The sequence below is a fragment of the Salmo salar genome, chromosome ssa29 (assembly GCF_905237065.1).
Source record: "Salmo salar chromosome ssa29, Ssal_v3.1, whole genome shotgun sequence".
In the NCBI taxonomy this organism is placed as follows: Eukaryota; Metazoa; Chordata; class Actinopteri; order Salmoniformes; family Salmonidae; genus Salmo; species Salmo salar.
The window spans coordinates 36,800,263-36,815,616 of record NC_059470.1 but is presented as its reverse complement, the minus strand read 5'-3'; the positions used below and the strand labels follow the sequence as shown (position 1 = coordinate 36,815,616).

Below are 15,354 nucleotides of genomic sequence, written 5' to 3'. Positions count from 1 at the left end.
GTTTATGGCAGTGCAATGGATGTCATCAAGCCACCAGAGACTTTGAGCCTTGATGAGAATGTCGATGTGAATTGGAAAATCTTTTTTTGCAGTGTTTTATTGCTGTATATGTTAAAAATGAGCGGGATGAACGTAAAGTTGCTCTCTTTCTTACTATAGCGGGAACACAGGCAATCTATATATTCAATACCTTCACGTTTGCGAACAAGGAGGATAAAGACGAATTCGCGAAGCTACTGGATCAGTTTGATGCCTATTGTTCACCTAAGAAGAACGAGACGTATGAACGTTCTGTGTTTCTCTATCGTAGACAACAGCAAGGTTTAAAAGTTTGTCGTTTTTTCTTACAGATTTTAAATGAAAAGCACAGACGTGTGATTTTTGTAGACCTGACCTCATCTATGCTTTGAGATCAAATTGTGTTTGATATAAATGACTCCAGAGTTAGAGAAAGATTCCTGTGGGTAGGTGAGTTACATTCGGACACCGCAGTAAAAATAAGTCAGGCGAATGAGCTGGCACAATTCCATATTAAAAGCTTTGGCTCCACACCAGCAAGCACTGCTTTGGAGGTGGAAAACACAACAGTGGATTTTGTAGACAAGGACACAAGGGGGCGCTATGAGCAAAGGAATCACAAGCAATATGACTCTGACCAAAGGAATCACAAGCAATATGACTCTGACCAAAGGAATCACAAGCAATATGACTCTGACCAAAGGAATCACAAGCAATATGACTCTGACCTAAGGAATCACAAGCAATATGACTCTGACCTAAGGAATCACAAGCAATATGACTTTAACCAAAGGACTCACAAGCAATATGACTCTGACCTAAGGAATCACAAGCAATATGACTCTGACCAAAGGAATCACAAGCAATATGACTCTGACCAAAGGAATCACAAGCAATATGACTCTGACCAAAGGAATCACAAGCAATATGACTCTGACCAAAGGAATCACAAGCAATATGACTCTGACCAAAGGAATCACAAGCAATATGACTCTGACCAAAGGAATCACAAGCAATATGACTCTGACCTAAGGAATCACAAGCAATATTATTGTAACAGGTGTTGAATCTGTACTGGTACCCTGTGTATATAGCCAAGTTATTACCTCATACCCCTGCACATAGACTCTGTACTGGTACCCTGTGTACAGTCGTGGCCAAAAGTTTTGAGAATGACACAAACATACATTTTCACAAAGTCTGCTGCCTCAGTTTGTATGATGGCAATTTACATATACTCCAGAATGTTATGAAGAGAAATCAGCTGAATCGCAATTAATTGCAAAGTCCCTCTTTTCCATGAAAATGAACTGAATCCCCCAAAAACATTTCCACTGCATTTCAGCACTGCCACAAAAGGACCAGCTGACATCATGTCAGTGATTCTCTCGTTAACACAGGTGTGAGTGTTGACGAGGACAAGGCTGGAGATCACTCTGTCATGCTGATTGAGTTCGAATAACAGACTGGAAGCCTCAAAAGGAGGGTGGTGCTTGGAATCATTGTTCTTCCTCTGTCAACAATGGTTACCTGCAAGGAAACACATGCCGTCATCATTGCTTTGCACAAAAAGGGGTTCACAGGCAAGGATATTGCTGCCAGTAAGATTGGACCTAAATCAACCATTTATCGGATCATCAAGAACGTCAAGGAGAGCGGTTCAATTGTTGTGAAGAAGGCTTCAGGGCGCCCAAGAAAGTCCAGCCAGCGCCAGGACCGTCTCCTAAAGTTGATTCAGCTGCAGGATTGGGGCACCATCAATACAGAGCTTGCTCAGGAATGGCAGCAGGCATGTGTGAGTACATCTGCACGCACAGTGAGGCAAAGACTTTTGGAGGATGGCCTGGTGTCAAGAAGGGCAGCAAAGAAGCCACTTCTCTCCAGGAAAAACATCAGGGACAGACTGATATTCTGCAAAAGGTACAGGGATTGGACTGCTGAGGACTGGGGTAAAGTCATTTTCTCTGATGAATCCCCTTTCTGATTGTTTGGGGCATCCGGAAAAAAGTTTGTCCGGAGAAGACATGGTGAGCGCTACCATCAGTCTTGTGTCATGCCAACAGTAAAGCATCCTGAGACCATTCATGTGTGGGGTTGCTTCTCAGCCAAGGGAGTGGGTTCACTCACAATTTTGCCTAAGAACACAGCCAGGAATAAAGAATGGTACAAACACATCCTCCGAGAGTAACTTCTCTCAACCATCCTGGAACAGTTTGGTGACGAACAATGCCTTTTCCAGCATGATGGAGCACCTTGCCATAAGGCAAAAGGATAACTAAGTGGCTCGGGGAACAAAACATCGATATTTTGGGTCCATGGCCAGGAAACTCCCCAGACCTTAATCCCATTGACAACTTGTGGTCAATCCTCAAGAGGCGGGTGGACAAACAAAACCCCACAAATTTTGATAAACTCCAAGCATTGATTATGCAAGAATGGGCTGCCATCAGTCAGGATGTGGCCCAGAAGTTAATTGACAGCCTGCCAGGGCGGAATGCAGAGGTCTTGAAAAAGAAGGGTCAACACTGCAAATATTGACTCTTTGCATCAACTTCATGTAATTGTCAATAAAAGCCTTTGAGACTTATGAAATGCTTGTAATTATACTTCAGTATTCCATAGTAACATCTGACAAAAATATCTAAAGACACTGAAGCAGCGAACTTTGTGGAAATGAATATTTGTGTCATTCTCAAAACTTTTGGCCACGACTGGATATAGCCAAGTTTTTACCTCGTACCCCTGCACATGGACTCAGTACTGGTACCCTGTGTATATAGCCTGGTTATCATTACTCAGTACTGGTACCCTGTGTATATAGCCTAGTTATCATTACTCAGTACTGGTACCCTGTATATATAGCCTGGTACCCTGTGTATATAACCTAGTTATCATTACTCAGTACTGGTACCCTGTGTATATAGCCCAGTTATCATTACTCAGTAGTGGTACCCTGTGTATATAGCCTAGTTATCATTACTCAGTACTGGTACCCTGTGTGTATAGCCTAGTTATCATTGACTCAGTACTGGTACCCTGTGTATATAGCCTAGTTATCATTGACTCAGTACTGGTACCCTGTGTATATAGCCTAGTTATCATGGACTCAGTACTGGTACCCTGTGTATATAGCCTAGTTATCATTACTCAGTACTGGTACCCTGTGTATATAGCCTAGTTATCATTACTCAGTACTGGTACCCTGTGTATATAGCCTAGTTATCATTACTCACTACTGGTACCCTGTGTATATAGCCTAGTTATCATTACTCAGTACTGGTACCCTGTGTATATAGCCTAGTTATCATTACTCAGTACTGGTACCCTGTGTATATAGCCTAGTTATCAATACCATTTTGGACACATGCCTAATGTGCTCCTCACTGAAACCACCCCCACCTCAACCCTGTCTTGTCCATTCACAATATTTGGCTGGTCTACTAGAAACCAAACTATGTTTGAATCCCAAATTGCACTCTATTCCATATATAGTACACCACTTTTGACCAGGGCCCTATTCCCTATATAGTGCAATACTTTTGACCAGGGTCCTATTCCCTATATAGTGCACCATATAGGGTGCAATTTGGGACACTGACTGCTGTTCATCCTCCCTTACTGCCACGGTTTCCTCATCTGACTACTGTCAGATGAAAGTTAAACTGACGTTTTTTGAAATAAACAAGACAGGAAGCCTCCTTCGGCTCGGCCCAGTGTTTATTTTAGGAAGCCAACTACCGTTCCATGGACACCGCAGTTCGTCATCAACATTTCTCCCACGTGAGCTCAGGGGCAGAGGCTGAGCCAGACGGGCGTAAAGACAGAGTCTCCACCCAAATGGCACCCTAGTCCCTATATAGTGCACACATTTTTGTTGGGCTTCCTATTCCCTACAGTGCTTACTTTTACGACCGAATCCCAGGGCTCAAAATTAGTGCACTGAATAGGGAATAGGGTGCCATTTGGGACACTACCGGAGAGGCCCACATCAGCCACGTCTGCCCCATCAGCCCCAGCCTAAAGGAAGCATTGTGCCCAGCTCTTTCATTTGATGGTAGCCTGGTTTGTTACGTTTCATAAGCATTGAAATGACGCTTACCTGTGTTGGGTATTTCATCATCAATCTGGTTAGTAACTATAATGATGAGGATTGTTTATGATTCATTTTATTGTTAAATACATTATATATATCGTAATGCACGATATATATCATAATACATTATATTTTTACGTTTTAAAGTGCATTTACAGACGGTAAATACTTCACAAAACATCAGAGTACTTAATACAGATCACATGACAGAATAACACTGTGGAATGTATGTCAGAGATGAAATCATCAGTCATTGGGCAGTTCAATAAAAGAGTCTGTAACGTATCATTGTGCGAGTCCATAACACCGTCTTCTTACTATACCCTAAAAGGCTAGGTGGGTCGTAACCTGTAAAGGAAGTCACCTTCTGTTCTCTGTTTGTATTGACATCATGAATCGACAGATAAAGAGGCGGTGTGTCTCAATATGTCCTCTCATTCATCTCAGCTGAGGACACCAGACCTGAAATATGTTGGACGAATGGTAGTGGCCAAATATCACAGTCCCTTTTACCTATTCGGGTCTTTCAGAGCAGAAAAAAAAAAAAGGAAAAGAGACTTTGATCTCCTGAGGTTGCGTGAGAACAATCATATGATATGATGTCACAAGACAAAATGAACAAAACCTGTCTAGCCTGCAGCTTACAGTAAAGGGAGCAGCAGCTGTAAGACTGGAGGAACAGAAACTGATAAGATAAAAGAAGGCTGAGGTGACTTAGAAACTAAAAGGATGACAGTCAGAGTCCACCAACTAGACAGTCCACCAACTAGACTGTCCACCAACTAGACACCAACTAGACTGTCCACCAACTAGACTGTCCACCAACTAGACACCAACTAGACTGTCCACCAACTAGACTGTCCACCAACTAGACACCAACTAGACTGTCCACCAACTAGACACCAACTAGACTGTCCACCAACTAGACACCAACTAGACTGTCCACCAACTAGACACCAACTAGACTGTCCACCAACTAGACACCAGCTAGACAGTCCACCAACTAGACTGTCCACCAACTAGACTGTCCACCAACTAGACTGTCCACCAACTAGACACCAACTAGACTGTCCACCAACTAGACACCAACTAGACTGTCCACCAACTAGACACCAACTAGACTGTCCACCAACTAGACACCAACTAGACTGTCCACCAACTAGACACCAACTAGACTGTCCACCAACTAGACTGTCCACCAACTAGACACCAACTAGACTGTCCACCAACTAGACACCAACTAGACTGTCCACCAACTAGACACCAAATAGACTGTCCACCAACTAGACAGTCCACCAACTAGACAGTCCACCAACTAGACAGTCCACCTGCTAGACAGTCCACCAGCTAGACAGTCCACCAACTAGACAGTCCACCAACTAGACAGTCCACCAACTAGACAGTCCACCAACTAGACAGTCCACCAAATAGACAGTCCACCAACTAGACAGTCCACCAACTAGACAGTCCACCAACTAGACAGTCCACCAAATAGACAGTCCACCAGCTAGACAGTCCACCAACTAGACAGTCCACCAACTAGACAGTCCAACAACTAGACAGTCCACCAACTAGACAGTCCACCAACTAGACAGTCCACCAACTAGACAGTCCACCTGCTAGACAGTCCACCAACTAGACAGTCCACCAACTAGACAGTCCACCAACTAGACAGTCCACCAAATAGACTGCCCACCAAATAGACTGTCCACCAACTAGACAGTCCACCAACTAGACACCAAATAGACACCAAATAGACAGTCCACCAACAGACAGTCCACCAACTAGACAGTCCACCAACTAGACAGTCCAACAACTAGACAGTCCACCAACTAGACAGTCCACCAACTAGACAGTCCACCAACTAGACAGTCCACCAACTAGACAGTCCACCAAATAGACTGCCCACCAAATAGACTGTCCACCAACTAGACAGTCCACCAACTAGACACCAAATAGACACCAAATAGACAGTCCACCAACAGACAGTCCACCAACTAGACAGTCCACCAACTAGACAGTCCACCAAATAGACAGTCCACCAACTAGACAGTCCACCAACTAGACAGTCCACCAAATAGACAGTCCACCAACTAGACAGTCCACCAAATAGACAGTCCACCAGCTAGACTGTCCACCAAATAGACAGTCCACCAACTAGACACCAAATAGACACCAAATAGACAGTCCACCAACTAGACAGTCCACCAACTAGACAGTCCACCAACTAGACAGTCCACCAGCTAGACTGTCCACCAACTAGACAGTCCACCAGCTAGACAGTCCACCAAATAGACAGTCCACCAACTAGACACCAAATAGACACCAAATAGACAGTCCACCAACTAGACAGTCCACCAACTAGACAGTCCACCAACTAGACAGTCCACCAAATAGACAGTCCAACAACTAGACAGTCCACCAACTAGACAGTCCAACAACTAGACAGTCCACCAACTAGACAGTCCACCAGCTAGACAGTCCACCAAATAGACTGTCCACCAAATAGACTGTCCACCAAATAGACAGTCCACCAGCTAGACAGTCCACCAAATAGACAGTCCACCAGCTAGACAGTCCACCAACTAGACAGTCCACCAGCTAGACAGTCCACCAAATAGACAGTCCACCAGCTAGACAGTCCACCAACTAGACAGTCCAACAGCTAGACAGTCCACCAACTAGACAGTCCACCAACTAGACAGTCCACCAGCTAGACAGTCCACCAAATAGACAGTCCACCAACTAGACACCAAATAGACACCAAATAGACAGTCCACCAGCTAGACAGTCCACCAAATAGACAGTCCACCAAATAGACAGTCCACCAGCTAGACAGTCCACCAACTAGACAGTCCACCAGCTAGACAGTCCACCAACTAGACAGTCCACCAGCTAGACAGTCCACCAGCTAGACAGTCCACCAGCTAGACAGTCCACCAACTAGACAGTCCACCAAATAGACAGTCCACCAGCTAGACAGTCCACCAAATAGACAGTCCACCAGCTAGACAGTCCACCAAATAGACTGTCCACCAGCTAGACAGTCCACCAGCTAGACAGTCCACCAACTAGACAGTCCACCAGCTAGACAGTCCACCAACTAGACAGTCCACCAAATAGACAGTCCACCAACTAGACAGTCCACCAACCAGAGTTTGTCTTAGCAGTTACATTTCTCCAACCCATCCCCCTTGGCTGTTTAACAAAATAACGTGTCTGGGTGACACCTTTGTTGTTTTTCAAATGCCTGATTGTCATTTTAACTCCTCCATTGAATATGTGGTAAATAGGAAGGTGAGCCTCAGAGCTGTAGGAAGTTCCTCATTCTCAGCATTGTATCTGGTTCTCTCTCCTGTCCCATTTGTCCATCCACCTCATCTGCCTGTAGACTCCTCCCTCTGGGGTGGTAGACAGTATAATACAGGAGCAGAAAGGCCAGCCCTAGAACGGTCCCTCCAAATATCAACAGAGTCACCGGCCAGAAGTACTCAGCATCGTTAACCTCTGGCCTCACCAGAACCAGCAGCAAAGGACCAGAGAAGTTCACTAACGCAAAGAGAATGTAGTACACAGCCATCTGCCAACTGGTATCCTGTCCTTTCACGTTAAAGAAGGTGAACATGAGGACGACTCCCACGATGATCCGATAGAGCCTCTCTAGACCTCTAGACGTACAGAAGTCAGTACGGACCCAATGGGCCCAGACGGTTCCTGCCAGCCAGACGACAGCCATTCCCAGGGTACTGTAGGGGCTGAGGATGAGGAAGAGGCTGAGGCTGAGGATGTGAGTGGTGATGGTCAACAGCTTGTATAGGAGGTAGACGAAGGTAGGGAGGCCAGAAGGCATCTCTTGGACCTGTGGATGTTATATTAATTATTATAATTGTATATATAATATATATATATATATATATATATATATATATATATATATATATATATATATATATATATTCACTATATGATCATATGATTATGTTATTACATATTATTATATATCATTATTATATTACCTGGGGTAAGGATCGGCGGAGACATCGGCGGTAGTCCACTATAGCCCAGGCGATGTTAATGAATGAGCCCACCATGCAGATGCCTGGACAGGGGAAGATGAGACACAGAGTAGAGAAGGATCTTACAATAGTGGCATGTGAGAGACAGGCATGTGAGAGACAGGCATGTGAGAGACAGGCATGTGAGAGACAGTCTTGTGACATATATGAGGTTGTGGTAGACACATCCACTCACAAGGAGAGCAGCAGACCAGAGGGTCTAGTCTGGTTATTGTGTGGTGTGGAGAGAAATGGAGAACAAAAGTCGTGGCAGTGGCTGCAGATTCTCTCTCTCTCTCTCTCTCTCTCTCTGTCTCTCTCTCTCTCTGTCTCTCTCTCTCTCTCTCTCTCTGTCTCTCTCACACACACACACACACACACACACACACACACACACACACACACACACACACACACACACACACACACACACACACAGTAGTCACATTGTAGTATGGACTTGTGTCCACAGCCCAGCAGGATGTACAACTGGAAGAGGAGCTGAGGAACACTCTCCAGGAACGTCTCAAAGAGTTTGAGCATGCTCAGATCGGTCGCCTGACCAAACAGGTCCAGGTGGACCTCTCTGTGGAATTCAACAGTCTCAGGTGACTTGGACCACACGGCCTTGTGTCCTGCCTTCAACAGGTGGTAGTACCTAACGGAGAGGGAGAGAGAGAGAGAGACGAAACGACTCAATATCTCTATCTGCCGGCCTTTGAGCTACAACTAACCAAACAATTTGGGGAAGCCAACGTTATAACTTACTAAGTTACTGGTAGCACAGTCTCATGCTGACAAAAGAGGTGTGTTGTATGGCTACTCAGCCATATCTTGTGACTAGATAGCTACCGGTAATTTACCAAAATTACCGGAATATTCAGCAATTTTAGTAATTAACAGGTAATCTATGGCAATCCATGGTAACTGGCCATTTATACTTGAATAACTTTTTTTTATTATAAAGTATTAAAAAAAGATATATCTGTGTCATTATTGTCCATGAGTTTCTAGTAGGTTGAGCGTATGGTTCAAGAGAAAACAGTCGAATTAATAAAATAAGCATCTAATCAACAATGGCATTATTTTCAATTAACTCTACAACTCTTCCAACTATTTACTTTTTTCATAACCACCACCATTTTGTCGCCAAAACATTTACAACAAAGACATATTGTCACGTCCTGACCATAGTAAGATGTTATTTTCTACGGTAGAGTAGGTCAGGGTGTGACAGGGGGGTGTTTTGTGTTTTTCTATGTTTTCTATTTCTACGTTCTTAGGTTCTAGTTTTTGTATTTCTATGTCGGTTTGTTTGGGATGATCTCCAATTAGAGGCAGCTGGTCCTCGTTGTCTCTAATTGGAGATCATAGGGGTAGGGGTTTTTCTTCCTGGATTTTGTGGGTGATTATTTTTGAGTAGTGTTTGTTTCTCCTCTGCGTCACGGTTTGTTGTTTTGTGTATTCAGTTTATTTATGTATTGTATAGTTTCACAGAGTAAATAAAATGTGGAACTACACACACGCTGCACCTTGGTCCTCTCCTTTCGACAGCCGTGACACATATCGATATTGTAAAAAGGATATTTCAAGCTGAAACCCTCATATTAAAACACCAATGGTATTCCACTATGATGATGGTTTATATTTAGGATCATGTTTTACAGATTTGTCATTCTACTTTTAGTTTTATTATTTCCTATATTTTACATGCGATAAGGCCACACAGAGGGTCAGAGATAATTACAGACACCAGTGATAATCTGAGGTACCCCAAAAACTGCCACTATATGTCTTGTAAGGAATTTTAATAAAATCCTTGAAAGTTACCCAAATTCTGGTAGTTTAATGGTAAACTTTGTAAGTTTCCAGTAATATAGCGTCCGTTTGCAACCCTAATCTTGTGAACATCTCAAGCTAACGTCACTATAAAGTTGATAACAGATATTAGTAATCACATTTCAACCTCACATCTTCACATACCTGGTGAAGACACCCATCTGCATAACATGGAGTCCAATCAGTCCTCCTCTGTTCATTCCAGATATCAGCCTGTCTCCATCAGGATTAACCAGTGGGTTCCTCATGTCATCTCTGTACCAGGTGTAGCTGAAGACCTGTGTGGTAGCTGATCCAACCACCACAAACAGTAGAGTCAGCCCAGCCCAGACCAGGTTTCCGACCAGGAAGTACTTCACTGCTAGTCCCACATCTGTCACAATGTCCGCCAGGTAAAAGCCCAGTCCTATGACGGTACAGATCCATCGTGTTTTAGTGAACTCCGAGTCTGTTTGAAGCATGTTTACTGCTCAGGGTTTCACTTAACGGTAAATCCTAATTTCCACTTAAATCAAATGTTCACTTAGCCTTCCCAGTGACTTCAATGCATGAGCAAGTAGAAATTCATTAGTTAGATGCTGTGGCTGGGTAATACTGGCTGAGCTTGTTTTTGGAGTTGGTGGTTCTGGATGGGTTGGCTCAGTAAACAATGTTCCGACAGGTCTGAGATTTCCCGAGACTATTCTGTCCCCAATAATGTTCGAGATGACAAGATCCTCATGACCTGTAAATGTATAGAAAGTACAGAATATTATTAGAGCAAAGTATCTGATATATCAGTATAATTTAGTCACATGCATAATTGTGACGCCATGAAACTATTAACAGAAAAATAAACATTTAAACGTTCAAATCCATACATTGCCGTGACTGTATATTTATTCAGAGGATGTGGCCTGTTTCCCTGATTGACGTTTGCCCTTTGCCTGCTCTTTTCTCATCATAAAGAGAGAGAGGTAAGGTAACAGACTAATAGAGAGAGGTAAGGTAACAGACTAATAGAGAGAGGTAAGGTAACAGACTAATAGAGAGAGGTAAGGTAACAGACTAATAGAGAGAGGTAAGGTAACAGACTAATAGAGAGAGGTAAGGTAACAGACTAATAGAGAGAGGTAAGGTAACAGACTAATAGAGAGAGGTAAGGTAACAGACTAATAGAGAGAGGTAAGGTAACAGACTAATAGAGAGAGGTAAGGTAACAGACTAATAGAGAGAGGTAAGGTAACAGACTAATAGCGAGAGGTAAGGTAACAGACTAATAGAGAGAGGTAAGGTAACAGACTAATAGAGAGAGGTAAGGTAACAGACTAATAGAGAGAGGTAAGGTAACAGACTAATAGAGAGAGGTAAGGTAACAGACTAATAGAGAGAGGTAAGGTAACAGACTAATAGAGAGAGGTAATGTAACAGACTAATAGAGAGAGGTAAGGTAACAGACTAATAGAGAGAGGTAAGGTAACAGACTAATAGAGAGAGGTAATGTAACAGACTAATAGAGAGAGGTAAGGTAACAGACTAATAGAGAGAGGTAAGGTAACAGACTAATAGAGAGAGGTAAGGTAACAGACTAATAGAGAGAGGTAAGGTAACAGACTAATAGAGAGAGGTAAGGTAACAGACTAATAGAGAGAGGTAAGGTAACAGACTAATAGAGAGAGGTAAGGTAACAGACTAATAGAGAGAGGTAATGTAACAGACTAATAGAGAGAGGTAAGGTAACAGACTAATAGAGAGAGGTAAGGTAACAGACTAATAGAGAGAGGTAATGTAACAGACTAATAGAGAGAGGTAAGGTAACAGACTAATAGAGAGAGGTAATGTAACAGACTAATAGAGAGAGGTAAGGTAACAGACTAATAGAGAGAGGTAATGTAACAGACTAATAGAGAGAGGTAAGGTAACAGACTAATAGAGAGAGGTAATGTAATAGACTAATAGAGAGAGGTAAGGTAACAGACTAATAGAGAGAGGTAAGGTAACAGACTAATAGAGAGAGGTAAGGTAACAGACTAATAGAGAGAGGTAAGGTAACAGACTAATAGAGAGAGGTAAGGTAACAGACTAATAGAGAGAGGTAAGGTAACAGACTAATAGAGAGAGGTAAGGTAACAGACTAATAGAGAGAGGTAAGGTAACAGACTAATAGAGAGAGGTAAGGTAACAGACTAATAGAGAGAGGTAAGGTAACAGACTAATAGAGAGAGGTAAGGTAACAGACTAATAGAGAGAGGTAAGGTAACAGACTAATAGAGAGAGGTAAGGTAACAGACTAATAGAGAGAGGTAAGGTAACAGACTAATAGAGAGAGGTAATGTAATAGACTAATAGAGAGAGGTAAGGTAACAGACTAATAGAGAGAGGTAAGGTAACAGACTAATAGAGAGAGGTAAGGTAACAGACTAATAGCGAGAGGTAAGGTAACAGACTAATAGAGAGAGGTAAGGTAACAGACTAATAGAGAGAGGTAAGGTAACAGACTAATAGAGAGAGGTAAGGTAACAGACTAATAGAGAGAGGTAAGGTAACAGACTAATAGAGAGAGGTAAGGTAACAGACTAATAGAGACAGGTAATGTAATAGACTGCTGATAACATGTCCTGCCTAACAGCGCTACAACAGAGATCTAATCAACCAGTTTCATGTAACAGGTGAGCTCTCCCTCCGTGTCCTGAACAATTACATAACCTCCTGTAGGAAGGAGCTACTTCTGTTTCTAAGGTTTGTCTTTCAAAAAATAAAACCTTTTTAAACACTGCAACCGTATGTGACTTTTCCACTGAAGGACAACTTCTTCATTCAAGTCTATTAAACAGTGTTTTTACATTATGCTAGTCAACCATCTATCTCTTACATCTCACCACATTTATTTATTTTTATTTTAACCTTTATTTAACGAGGTTAAATCAGTGAAGAATTTTTTTTAACATTTCTTACACTTCTTTCACGTTTCCTCATTGTAACTCTCTCACTGGAAGTTGTCAGAACATAGATTGATAACAGACAACAACAACAAAAATCGGCCAATAATACTAGAACTGAAGCATAGCGGTACTCACCTGGTGTGTCTTCACTAGTCCTCCTCTACTGTCACTGAACCAAATAGCCAGGCACACAGCTCCAAAGTCCGTCTCTGTTGTGGAGCTCCACCCTAGTGGTGTCAACTGCAACCAACACCTACCAAGAAATCATACGTCATTATAGATCCAACGCCTGGGCTGTGTGTGTGTGTGTGTGTGTGTGTGTGTGTGTGTGTGTGTGTGTGTGTGTGTGTGGTCGACCACTGACATGTGAGTTGATGTGTGTGTGTGTGTGTGTGTGTGTGTGTGAGAGGTAATATCTCAATAGCCAATTTCTCTACAAATGTTCACACACAGACAGACACACACGAATCAACTCAGGTCACGGGTCTACTGTAAATACCACAAAGGGAAGTACACATTCTCAAAATTTTGCAGGTTCCGTTTCAGGTTTTAGGTGTGCCAACGATGTCATCACTCATCACACCCTCTGATAACTCTGAATGCAGCGCTGAGTGTGAGAGAGTTTGTGCACGTGTATGTTTGGGGTGTGTGTAGGTACTTTTTGCATACAAAGGGAGTCAAAGAAGATGAGTCAGTGAGTTAGAAGAATGAGTACATATATGAAGTGTAGTTGTGTAAAATCACAGTGTTCACCCAGACTTAGTGCTGAGCGATTTGTGCTTTTTGAGATCGGTTTGGTTTCAGTTCGACTATTAACAAAAAAAAGAATCACGTTTTTTGATTTGACATTTTATTTTTTTATTTTTTTAAACATTAAATGCAATATTTATTATGTGGGTTGAATGTTTTAACGACACAGAATAAAACAATTAATACAAGTCCCATGAAGGTAGTGACTGTCCATTACTGCTTATTACTTATTAACCTTCATTTATTCACTTTAATAAAATATATCAGTTGTTGTGTATATTACATTTGTTTTATCTGATGACTTTATCATTTAATTCCAAGTCATCATCTCATCTCTATAGAGCTGCTGTCTACGCTGTCTGACTACATCACTATTGTAGTAGTTCATTAAAGTAAATAAGGCTTTATGACTGCTGAATACCAACTATCAATCACTTAGATCATGTATTTACAGGTAGAGAGATACCTGATGAAGATACTGCTCTCCATCCCTCTGTCTCTGTCTGCCCCACACAGACCGGACAAGTAGGATATTACTGCACTGTTGGAGCTAGGAACACAAGCATTTCGCTCCACCCGCAATAACATCTGCTAAATATGTGTATGTGACCAGTAAAATTAGATTTGATTTGATTATGGTCATTGTAGTTAATTAGTACGTTTTCTCGGCTAAACTATGTAGAATATTGGCCTATTGAAAACTACATCTCCCTACTACATCGTACAGTTCAGGCTGGATTTGATTTATCTCTAGAGAAACTACATCTCCCTACTACATCGTTCAGGCTGGATCTGATGTATCTCTAGAGAAACTACATCTCCCTATTACATCGTACAGTTCAGGCTGGATCTGATGTATCTCTAGAGAAACTACATCTCCCTAATACATCGTACAGTTCAGGCTGGATATGATTTATCTCTAGAGAAACTACATCTCCCTACTACATCGTACAGTTCAAAGCTGGATATGATTTATCTCTAGAGAAACTACATCTCCCTACTACATCGTACAGTTCAGGCTGGATATGATGTATCTCTAGAGAAACTGTGAAATGTGGCATTGAGCTCATAGAACAATTATAAGAAAATGGAATTTAAATCATTTAAAACTTAAAAGTAACCAAAATGTTGGTTAATCGCTCAGCACTATCAAGACCATACTGCAGTGCGTTTTTCCCCATTCTGCCACTCAAATGCTGCAGCAGTTATATTGTCTGTTGGTCTGTCTGTCTATCTGGTCTGTCAGTCTGTCTAGTCTGTCTGTCTGTCTGTCTGTCTGTCTGTCTGTCTGTCTGTCTGTCTGTCTGTCTGTCTGTCTGTCTGTCTGTCTGTCTGTCTGTCTGTCTGTCAGGTCTGCATGTCTGTATGTCATTCTGTCTATCTGTCCGTCTGCTGTCTGTCTGTCATTCTGTCTGGCCTGTGTGTCTGTCTGTGTCTGTTTGTCGGGTCTGTCGATCTGGTCGGTGTCTGTCTGTCTGTCTGTCTGTCTGTCTGTCTGTCTGTCTGTCTGTCTGTCTGTCTGTCTGTCTGTCTGTCTGTCTGTCTGTCTGTCTGTCTGTCTGTCTCTCTTAACAGTTAATTTCTGAGATATTAATCTCCAAGGATCTGACCCTAATTAGTTTGAAGGAAATGAAAGAGCAAACCTAAAGTACTGCACAACTCAACAGCACTACTTTAT

The 15,354-nt window shown here is 42.3% G+C and overlaps 1 protein-coding gene across 2 annotated transcripts; it reads right to left on the bottom strand.

Moving 5' to 3' along the window:
* Nucleotides 1-4,166: 4,166 nt before the first annotated feature.
* Nucleotides 4,167-13,207, bottom strand: LOC106590660 (XK-related protein 9). Of its 2 annotated transcripts, XR_006762717.1 has the most exons (6): nucleotides 13,062-13,207; nucleotides 10,150-10,729; nucleotides 8,613-8,824; nucleotides 8,128-8,210; nucleotides 5,893-7,970; nucleotides 4,167-5,727 (listed from the first exon to the last, which is right to left on the bottom strand). XR_006762717.1 is itself a non-coding variant. In XM_014181806.2 (5 exons), exons 2-5 carry the CDS (start codon nucleotides 10,464-10,466, stop codon nucleotides 7,416-7,418), a joined length of 1,167 nt encoding a protein of 388 aa, XP_014037281.1. In that variant the 5' UTR covers nucleotides 10,467-10,729; nucleotides 13,062-13,207; the 3' UTR covers nucleotides 4,167-7,415. The 2 variants fall into 2 exon arrangements, 1 of the variants encoding a protein (XP_014037281.1); XM_014181806.2 differs by having other exon boundaries at nucleotides 4,167-7,970.
* Between the last annotated feature and the right edge of the window lie 2,147 nt (nucleotides 13,208-15,354).

Coding starts and splice junctions, on each gene's coding strand:
- LOC106590660 (XM_014181806.2), bottom strand. CDS start 10,466: ATGCTTCAAACAGACTCGGAGTTCACTAAAACACGATGGATCTGTACC. Junction 8,211..8,612: donor ACACAAGTCCATACTACAAT/GTGACTACTGTG, acceptor TCCCCTGTCCAG/GCATCTGCATGGTGGGCTCA. Junction 7,971..8,127: donor TCCGCCGATCCTTACCCCAG/GTAATATAATAA, acceptor TAACATCCACAG/GTCCAAGAGATGCCTTCTGG.